The sequence below is a fragment of the Mytilus californianus genome, unplaced genomic scaffold (genome assembly GCF_021869535.1).
Source record: "Mytilus californianus isolate M0D057914Y unplaced genomic scaffold, xbMytCali1.0.p SCAF_35, whole genome shotgun sequence".
Taxonomy (NCBI): domain Eukaryota; kingdom Metazoa; phylum Mollusca; class Bivalvia; order Mytilida; family Mytilidae; genus Mytilus; species Mytilus californianus.
Genome location: NW_026262685.1, coordinates 915,342 through 926,902, shown reverse-complemented (window position 1 = coordinate 926,902; position 11,561 = coordinate 915,342). Strand labels below are relative to the sequence as shown.

Here is an 11,561-nt window from a genome sequence, read left to right as displayed (position 1 = left end):
TTATATCGATGACAAAAGAGGAAACAGCCGTTGTTGCTTTTAGAGTAAGTTCAGATTTAGAGATAAGCATGTAGCCAATACACTTGGTTTAATATATACTTAAAGCAAATCAGAAAATGTTTCTTTATGCACGACACGTATCAATATATGTGTCAGGTAAAACTTTTGCTTGGAGCACACGTGACCTAATTGGTTCCACAATCTAACGTTCTTTCATTTAATGCGCTTTACACGAGAATTTAATCGGTTCCATAATCCATTTAATTCGCTTTACACGTGAACTTAATCGGTTCCATAATCCATTTAATTCGCTTGACACGTGAACTTAATCGGTTCCATAATCCATTTAATTCGCTTTACACGTGAACTTAATCGGTTCCACAGACCTAGCATGTATACGTAAAATGCGCTGCTGATGACAACTTGATCGGTTCCACAGACCTAGCATGTATACGTAAAATGCGCTGCTGATGACAACTTGATCGGTTCCACAGACCTAGCATGTATACGTAAAATGCGCTGCTGATTACAACTTGATCGGTTCCACAGACCTAGCATGTATACGTAAAATGCGCTGCTGATGACAACTTGATCGGTTCCACAGACCTAGCATGTATACGTAAAATGCGCTGCTGATGACAACTTGATCGGTTCCACAGACCTAGCATGTATACGTAAAATGCGCTGCTGATGACAACTTAATCGGTTCCACAGACCTAGCATGTATACGTAAAATGCGCTGCTGATGACAACTTGATCGGTTCCACAGACCTAGCATGTATACGTAAAATGCGCTGCTGATGACAACTTCATCGGTTCCACAGACCTAGCATGTATACGTAAAATGCGCTGCTGATGACAACTTGATCGGTTCCACAGACCTAGCATGTATACGTAAAATGCGCTGCTGATGACAACTTAATCGGTTCCACAGACTTAGCATGTATATGTAAAATGCGCTGCTGATGACAACTTGATCGGTTCCACAGACCAAGCATGTATACGTAAAATGCGCTGCTAATGACAACTTGATCGGTTCCACAGATCTTACGGCGATACCCTGGAGAACTTGGTCGATTTCATAGCCCTTGCTTGTTTTACATTTGATGCGCATCACACGAGAACTGGATTGGTTCCATAGTCCTTAGGATTTGTGCCGTAGTTCTTATGTTTTTACATGTAATGCGCTTCACACGAGAACTTAATCGGTTCCATGCTTCATACGTGTTTACATAAAATAACAATGTCGTTATATTCGAGCGATCTTATGACAGATGGTATGTTTATGATTTCAATAGTACATTTAACAATAACAAAGCTGCAGCATTTTTGGACAACCTTAATGTTGTGTAGATTGATATTGATCCTAAATGGAAATGATATATCACAGAAGTACTATCTGTCAATGAATATTTCAACAAGTACAAAAGTGTAAGATTGCCAAACAGACATCATATGGTAAACAAACAAAATGCACTAAAACGTAAAATCTTGGACTAATAATATATAGATCTGGTCTGTCGGGATCCTATTGTAAACTAATCAAGGCAAGGAGTTTCCTGTAGATACTGTTAAATACCACAATCTGATTTCAGAAATTCAAAATTCTGTGTTTCAGGAAAATAAATTGTCTATTAGTACATATTAACATTTATATTTTTTCAATAATAAAACCAATCCTGCAGGTATATTCAAATCAAAGGCTACTGCATTTATAGGATGTAACTTTAGAAAGTGAACAATTTCCGACATTAAAACGATGTTTTACTGATGAAAATATCGGTTGTTAAGCGTGGGATATTTTATAAGCTGTTTGGAAGCGTTTCGAAGGGCGATGCAAAATGAGTAATACTCACCACAGCAAAAAAATGATAGTTACCAATAAATATATTTCATAGTTTTAAATTGCTTTAAAATATGTAAATGATTTCTAAATTATATCACATAGGTGAAGACATTCGCTCATTTAAAACATTACAAAAAATCAGTAAGTTACATCAAAATAGACTACTATAACGCTTTTTAAAATATTTCCCGGTTCAGCGAGCGCATCCTTCTCATTGTGTTGTTTTCTTAAAAGATACCTTAAATTGACAAACTGTTTGTTAAACGGGAAGGTGTATCATTTCATTGTTACGGATAGATGATTTGTATATAAAAGGTTGCGGAAAATAAGCCCGTTATACTTGTATACTACATCAATGCTGTAAAACAGATTCGTAGGCTAACCATAACATATGTTGACAAATTGGAAGTCAAAAGCATTTTAAAATAAAACAAAAATGCCAAAATCTTTCCTAATTAAGAAATATAATAAGAGGAATAGAAGTTTGTGTTGTGCCAAATTACGAACATTTCGGGATGAAGATAAAACAGATGATAGTACGTTAAATGTAGCTGTCTCAAGCCAAGATGATTTGAATCTTAAGGATAATGTCATTAGAGGTAAATATTAATATATATTAATTAAACTGGCTCTAAGAATAGCAGAGGATAACATGGACATGCACATAGGAGGATAGAGTGCTAAGGATATATTTTGTTTTAGGGGAAATATGTTTTTTTTAATGAATACTTAATTTCTGTGAAAGTTATTATTAAATTTCTATATTTCAACTTTACAAATTTTACCAACAGCTACGTCCATAATGAATTTTTAGTTTGACCTATGGTGCAAGAAAATAAAATTAGTAAAATATTCAACAAAAAATAACTAAATCCAAGCTAGCAGCTAGTTTTCAGATATATCTACAAACCCAAAAGTTGCACAACTTAATAATAACGGTTGAACAACTTGGAAAACAGTTTGGTAGAAAGCAAACCTGAGTTCAAGCTAAAGTATTTAATAAGGAATTTAGTTTATGCCGAACAAGATTATTGTCTTAAAATATAGTCCTATCCGACTCGACTCAATACATTACTAAACAGGAAAAAAAGAAAACTTAACGAATGTTAACATTTTAAGCATTTAATCGATCTTTATCAACCTGTCTTAACCATAAACAATAAGTCTTGTATTAAATCATACAAAATGCCATTTAAACATTAAATACTTTATTTCATTTTGAACATTTTTAAGATGAAACTTGTTATATCACCAATATTTCTGTATTCGATATTCTTGCCGTAAATGTATACGAAAAACGGAGTGAATATTGAATTAAATTATGATACTGTTTTCGTAAAGATTTACCGAATGTACATGCACCAAACTGAAAATTAGAGAGAGAAATTGTCATTAGATATGAAATAATTGATAAAAAGGAATTTAATTTTGAATATGCATCAACTAAAACCGTAAGCGGTTTACATTTATAACATTTGATAGGAATTCAAACCTTCCATTTTTATATAAAACAGTTAGACATCTTCAGTTACGGATTTTGTTAATAGAAGAAACACTTGCGAACAAATGAGTTTGTTTAGATTCCCACAAGTATATTATCGTCAGCATGGTATTATTTACTTAGCGATATACCTATAATGTGTATTCAGTTATCTTACTAATTAGAAAAACCGTTTGGGTGTGTAGATGCTTAAAATTGAAAGATTTAAGAGGAATCTTTTAAATGGAAACAAAACAAATCGTGAATGGATGTAAAATAAACAAAGTGTATAGACACTGATATCTTTGACAGTTATATTTAATGTAACTGTTCAAGTATATAATTACAGTAATTATGGGATGTTACCTGAGGGAGATGTTTGGTGCGCATGACAAAATCTCATCCTGTGACCAGCCAATCAAGTTACACTTCATTTTACATATGATCACAGCTATTCAGTTGCCATGTCCAAATTATTTATTGTTATAGAGTATTATTTCGAACAAGCATGCAAAACATCAAATATATAAAATGAACTTTTCATTTATAAATTAGTTCCGTGGAAGTATGCTTACGGAGGATTTATGTTCAACACTGATTTTTTAGGTGATTAATTTTAAATTTGTTATTTTTTTGTTTGTTTGTTTTTGTTTTTGTTTTATTGCTTATTTTTAGCTCACTTGGCCCATAGATCCAAGTGAGCTTTTCTCACCACTTGGGGTCAGTCGTCCGTCGACGTCCGTTAACTTTTACAAAAATATCTTCTCTGAAACTACAGGGCCAATTTGAACCAAACTTAGCCATTATCATCCTTGCGGTATTAAGTTCAAAATTTGGGTCCGGTGATCCCGCCTGCCAACCAACATGGCTAAAAATAGAACATATGGGTGAAATGCATTTTTTTAAAATGTTTTTCCTCTTATCTTGATAACTATTATATATACTAGACAGAGAGAAAATGATCAGCAAGACAAGATCTACAAATAAGTCAATTGGCCGAATTTGTCAGACGACTCCTTATTGGAGTTATTGTCTATAAATGGCGATTTTTACCATTGTTTTCGTTTTTTAGATAGATAGGCACTTTAAAAAGCAAAAAAGATCAAAGACAAGATCTACAAATAAGCCAACATGGCCAAAATATTAGTCAACTCCTTAATAGAGTTTTTGCTCTTTAATGCCACAAGCTTGTTAGAGTCTCTAGTTTATAAACTGATGGATCAACGGCTTCCTACACTTGGAGATATTTTTTCCTTGCATCTAAAGAGTCTCTAAATATGAAAAATATCCAAACTGTTTCGTTGAAATTGGTCATTTGCGTTTCATTCACATTTATTGAAGGAGGAAGAAAAAGTTAGGTTTTTGCGTTTTTTTAGAGTTTATTTGTCGTATCTTTTTTTTTACACTTTATTTTATATTTTAGTATTAAAATACCACAGGGTGGGGTTTGAAAAGGACTTTATTAACAATATCGTAAATCTGACGGAATTGGATGTAAATCATTGATATACAATACCTTCCAATATATGACAAAAACATTGTCGCTTTATTGTAAAACCTCACACCTGTTCGTCGGGTCGTGTACTCTCATAAATTGCAGTTTAATAAAATTTAAATTGACAGAAAAATAGAGTAAATGAAATTGAAGAATCTTTTTTCACTGATTTATATATAAATCTGACAACCGTGTTTTGTCGAGGAATAAAAAGGTTAGTAATGAAATTCTATTAAAAAAATTTTACAACATTTTATTATTTCCTTATAAAACATCGCATAAAAAAATAAAACATTAATGTAAAGCGAATAAGAAGGTCCCCCAAAACATTCAATAAGATTTATGGGCATGTAGATATAAAATAAACTTTAAATATTATTATTTTTGAAAAATATAGTTAAGAAGATGCATCCGTCCTACGTTAATAATAAAACTAACCCCAGGCCGAAGTCATGTAGGGTGTGATGGGTCGTTAGTTTCATAACATGGACCAACATCTCATTATATTTGTGATACTTATATATAATAACCCAGGAGTGGATTTTTAAATTGAATTCCTTGCACCGATGGTTTTATTTCAAAATGTTTATTCTCTGTTTTAAGAGACGCACGGAGACATAACAAAAAACGAAGATGTTGACAAACGACACAATCTGCCGTCCGTTTAATAGCGTATCGTATAATCTGCCGTCCGTTTAATAGCATATCATAATCCATTATGATTTATCGTTTTATCACAGCGTTTCTGTAATAGCATTTCATTAAACCCTTTGAAAGGTAACGTTCTAATGCCACAGGAGATATCTTACATGTTTTATATGTGTTTAATTATGCGAATATTTGACAAATGGTCGTTTTTAACTTCATTAAACGGGAATATATTTTCGAACATTGATCCCTATTTGGCTTTCATATGAAAATACACTTCATCGAGTTTTTTTCATTTCTATGTACGAAACTTGTTATAAATTACTCTCTGATAAGTGCCTTTTTATTATCAATTATAGATGTTTGTCCCGATATTGCATCTAGACCAGATTTGGGAGAATGCCAGCTACGTACAATTTCTGAAGAACATGTCTATGAATGCACTACTGAATGTCAATCTTTGGTTCCAAAGCAGCAAGATATGCCAATTATAAAGAAACCCGAGAGACAACGAATGTTTCTACCATTGATTCCGGATTCTGATCTTTATCACTATGTCCAACACCCGCCTAAAATGAACATCTACAGTCCTGTGTCGCCATTATCTATATTCCCATTTAGACAACATGAACTGTGTTCGCCTATGTCTACTTCCCCGTCGTCTATACCAAGTCCATGCTCTGATGTATCCATGGAGTATGACAGCCTTACCAACAGACTAACTCCTGATATATGTACAGATAACCTATACAGAAAAAAAGATATTGATCTCAAAATATTACCGGTATAGTTATTTTATAACATAATGAATTTACGATAAAGAATACATTTGTTTGGTACATTTTTGATACATGTACAAGGTCACGGTAATGTTAGATCTTTTCACAAATGATTAAAATAGGAAATTCCCGAACAATTGACAGATATATTTTATTCGCTGATGTCCAAAAGTATGCGTGTTATAAATTTGAAGCATTACTTTTAGGAACCTCCTCTAAATAAACACGATATTTTTCTATATTTATAACATAATGAATTTACGATAAAGAATACATTTGTTTGGTACATTTTTGATACATTTACAAGGTAATATTAGATCTTTTTCACAAATGAACAAAATAGGAAATTCCCAAACAACTGACAGATATATTTTATTCGCTGATGTCCAAAAGTATGCGTGTTATAAATTTGAAACATTACTTTTAGAAACCTCCTCTAAATAAACACGATATATTTCTATATTTATCCACCGCTCTCTTTTTATGAAAATGTTTTTTTAAAAGTCTTAAGTTTACCACTGTGTATACTGTCAAATCACCAGAAAGTAAATGTTCGAATTAATTTTACAACTGCTACATTAAAGCTTCATTCGATTAGAACAGAAGAGGCCAGACAGTTTCAATACATTTTAGAATATTATTGAAATAAATAGAATACCTTTCGTTTGAGAAAATAAGTGATCATAGTCAATTTTGTCATGTCTCGAAGAATTGTACACAGTCATACTAGAATGTTTGCCTTTTTCGTTCTTGCAACTTTTTTTACGCATTTGAATTTCAAAGTTTATTCAGAAATGTGTTACAGAAAGGCATATTGAGATGAAAATTTAAACCGGTAAGTTATTTTCTCTTTCGGTACCTTTTTTAGAGCTCTCCTGTAAAAATTGCATACAGTAAATCCTGTATGCAACTACGGTATAATTGTATATGTGTACATATGTATGTTCATTTGTATCTTACAGGGTGTAGAGCTTGTAAACGGAGGTTACGGAATAAAGAATCCGTTATTGGCACATGTTCCACAAGATCTGACGACAGGTCATGGTGAGTCGATCTGATTCGGTTTCATTAAAAAAAAATTTAATGCATTTTTGTTTTTCTATAAAACGAATTACTTTTCTTATGTGAATGATAATTGAAATATTTTAAATTTACATAAACAATTTTATTTTTAGCGAGCCCAAAGCAAGTTATTACAAAAGCGAATAAAATATTGGTTAAGGTGTTTGAAATAATTTTGTTTATTAAAAGACGAAACAAAAATGAGGAAATAACATACTGTATTGTTCAACACTTTAATAACACTAAATAAAAATAGATGTAATATATATTTTTTGTATGTATTCTTCAGTTAAACAGACCAAAGACAACAAATATATATGCCGTATGTGCAATAAGGAATTCAGTTTACAAAGACTACTAAACAGACATTTGAAGTGTCATAGTGAGGTGAAGAGATTTCTATGTACGTTCTGTGGGAAAGGATTCAATGACACGTTCGATCTGAAACGACACACGAGAACACATACGGGTAAGATATATGCAAATGCCATTCGAAAATGTATTTTTTTTTAATAAACAACAGCTAAGACATGAATATGCATGGTACCAATATTAAAGTAAGATAAAAGTCATTAGCGTTAAAATATAAGCATTCGAAAATACTTTGGATTACTGTATACTATAACTGTTGTACGTGCTTCAAAAATTTTTAACACTCAAACACTTCATTATTTCATCTTGGTTTTACTATATCAGAAACGTGCAAAATATGACACTTTAAATTGCCTCAATCACTGTCGTTGCCACGTGAACCAGTAAACGAAATACGTCAATAACATTTCGATTAAAAAACAGAAAACAAAAAACGTATGAGCATAAGTCATTTTCCAAGGACTTTCCACATTTATATTTTGAGTTATCTTTCTTCAAATGATTTTGCTGAACTAATTCTTACTATTACAAAAATACTAGTGACTTATTGCATGAGAAACATTACCTCATACTTTTACTTCATATAGGTGTGCGACCTTATAAATGTGACAGATGTGGTAAAGCTTTTACACAGCGATGCTCTTTGGAATCTCACGGTAAAAAAGTCCACGGTGTCAGTTATACATTTGTACATAAACAACGCAGAAGGAAGTTGTACGTTTGTGAAGACTGTGGTAATGCAGAGAGCGATCCAGGATTACATTACCTCCATCTTAAAAAATTTCATCCTCATAATCCTGTGCTGATGAAGTTCTATGATAAACGCCAATTTAAGTTCGATGCAGATATCCAATGCAATGGAACAAGATGTTACGAACAATCAAGGGACTAAATATATTTATATTTAAATGTGTGATCAAGTTTACGTGGTGATAGTATGCAATGCTGAAATGTATGTGGTTCTATATTAAATCTCTCATGTCTAAAATCAAATCAGCAACCTGAAATTTAAGACTTGTTTCTTAACCGTTTGTAGAAAAGTTAGTACATTTTTTAGTTACTTTCTTAGACGATCATATAGAAATATGGTCGCTTTGTACACGACATTTCAATGGTTATATTTTTCAAATATGGTGACTTTATTATCGCTGGGTTACGTCTTTTACTTTAAGTTGCTGTAGGATATGACTTTGTAATCGGGTGAAGGATGATGCATGTATGACTAGGTGGCGCTTACCCTGTCGACGCAGCTGGTATCGCATCATTTGGGGTTCATGCGAATCCAATTGTTTCCACTCCCATATCTGTTTAAACCTAGACTTGCGTTGCTTTAAGGTAGTATGGGGGTATTCCGCCACCTTGGATCGTAAAATAGCAATAAAACGATCAGTCTAGATTTTCAATTAAAAATTTTAATTTCAAAGCAAGGATGCAATTAATTTGTAAGATTTTTCATTTGAATTAAGAAAATTGTGTGATTTATCTTATTATTAATACTGTTTTTACAAAAACAGAATATTTTTTATTGATTAAAAAAATATAAACCTCAGCCTTGTAAGGGGAGATAACTCACATAATCATTTTCTATAATGGAACGTTAAATAAATTTTTCTACTTGGTGAAATAGCAAGCAAAATAAAGTATTTTATAACAACATTTGAAAAGAGCTATTTTATAAATCTTTTTTTTTAGTTTTCTTTCAATTCACATAATCATGCCTTTTCCTTGTATAATCCTTTACACAATTTGAATATTGTTTTACAACATTTAGCTATAAAACAATTTCGGTGACCTTAAATTGTTATTTTATTTTTGAAAATGGCACGACATGAACAACATTTTGGAAATGTATGAAATAAATTTGTCATTTATTTCTTACATCCCATACTATCTTAACAAACATCGCTGTACCGCCGTCATATTTACATATCCACAGATACAAAGTGTTGACAGCTATTTTTTTTCCATTTCATTCAGCGTTTTCCATTTAGCACAGAAGTGCTAATCATTGGTGCAATATGCAATTTTATCATCAAACGGATCCCGTGCAATTCGCAGGTCTGTGTGCAATAGTTTGATTTCACACTTGCAAGTTTTATCAACAATGTAAATATATATTCGTATGTTTTAGAGTAGATCTCCTCAATTACCACATCGTTTTGACCTCCAATCAACAATAATCTTTTTGCTGTTGAGTGTTTTTGTTGGAACTTTCTATGTATCAACAATGCTAGCACTGTTCTACTGTTCAATCTTCCATTTCCAAGTATTCCATTGGTGTCTTATCCCATACATATTCACCCTATATTCATTCTTTTCGAAGTTTGATTTCTTTACACGTACACATTTAAATGATGTATCACAAGTATGGAAATGAGTATCAAAATAACGTTTCATATGCTCGCTCACATGCATGCACGTCCATGGATGTTAATTACCGAATTGTGTTCAAATAAGGATGCCACCAGCTGCATGTTCTGTAGAATAATATACATGTGGTATGACTAAATCATAATATACATGTGGTATGACTAACTCATAAAATACATGTGGTATGACTAAATCATAATATACATGTGGTATGACTAAATCATAATAATATACATGTGGTATGACTAAATCATAATATACATGTGGTATGACTAAATCATAATATACATGTGGTATGACTAAGTCATAATAATACGCAGCCATATTTTTCAGAGCAAAACAAGACAATTATTCAAATGGAAATAACTCAAACCTTTTATCAGTTGAAAAAACCTTATTGCAATATTAGCACACTGTACTGAAGCAATCAATTAGCATAAACTGACATTCTTCCTGTAATACATGTAATTGTACATAATCTTTTTGTTATCTACCTCTAATACTATTAATTAGAAGATATATCATTGATAAATGATGTATTTGATAAATGAAAATAATTTTTATAAAACAAATACTATATTTTACAGTGTACATTTTATTTTACAGAACTATTTTTATACAAATATTGTAACTACATAAAACTTTTTTTCATTGAATATCTCTGTATGGACAGAGCTCAGATTAGTTTTTTTTCTATAGTAATATAAACATTTCATTTGTCATAGTTTGTATATTTCTGTAAATAATTTGCTCAAATGTAAATTTAAATATTTATACATGTACATATACAGTTTGTTGAACCTTGAATAATATTTTATTGTTTGTTTGAAGAATTAACTTAAATTTTAATGAAAATGTAATAAATATTAAAGAATATTTTAATTGTTTATTTGTATTGTTAAAATTTGAAGCCTGGTGTAATTTATCCCAAATTCATACTATTACAGTCGAGTTCAAACCCTTTTCTACATAGCTTAGTTGCACTCTATATGCATAGTTACGCCATCCCATTGTTAGTAACCTGATCCTGTTCACGTGCCTATATATTCCACTAAGCCTGTTTTGCCATTTACATAACATTTTTACGAAAAAAACGTTAAGTCCGCGAAACTGAAAAACTTGAAAAATAAAACAATCAAAAACAGGTTAATGACTATGTTGGCTATAGTTAACTCATTGGTAAGCTCTTATTTTGTATCTATATTAACTTACATATAATAAAGTGTTACTTTGCAGATCAATGCATATTTTTTCAAAACGTTGGTACCAGCATTTCTTTCAGCATTGTCCAGAATACTATTCATAAAATTGAACATGATTGTTTCAACTGCAAAGATAAATATATTTTTCTTACACTTACAAATTTTACTTCCAGAATGCGGCCGTTTTATATGTTATTGAAAGACCTGAGAACGGGATATTTTACTTACAATACGGATTTTACACAAATAAAAAGAGATGAAAGTATACGTCAATGAGACAGCAACCCATCGACACAAGAACCAAACG

The 11,561-nt window shown here is 31.6% G+C and overlaps 1 protein-coding gene across 1 annotated transcript; it reads left to right on the top strand.

Annotated features, from left to right (window-relative positions):
* Window positions 1-2,111: 2,111 nt before the first annotated feature.
* On the top strand, window positions 2,112-10,934 carry LOC127736684 (putative transcription factor Ovo-like 1). The gene is made up of 5 exons (XM_052247262.1): window positions 2,112-2,445; window positions 5,829-6,253; window positions 7,211-7,292; window positions 7,600-7,779; window positions 8,270-10,934. The coding sequence occupies exons 1-5, from the start codon at window positions 2,283-2,285 to the stop codon at window positions 8,572-8,574; spliced, it is 1,155 nt and encodes a 384-aa protein (XP_052103222.1). The 5' UTR covers window positions 2,112-2,282; the 3' UTR covers window positions 8,575-10,934.
* The last annotated feature ends 627 nt before the right edge of the window (window positions 10,935-11,561 follow it).

Bases quoted from the DNA above. Each gene is read 5' to 3' on its own strand.
- LOC127736684 (XM_052247262.1), top strand. From the start codon at position 2,283: ATGCCAAAATCTTTCCTAATTAAGAAATATAATAAGAGGAATAGAAGT. The intron at 6,254-7,210 runs GTATAGTTATTT...TGTATCTTACAG, and splicing joins TTGATCTCAAAATATTACCG to GGTGTAGAGCTTGTAAACGG. The intron at 7,293-7,599 runs GTGAGTCGATCT...TGTATTCTTCAG, and splicing joins AGATCTGACGACAGGTCATG to TTAAACAGACCAAAGACAAC.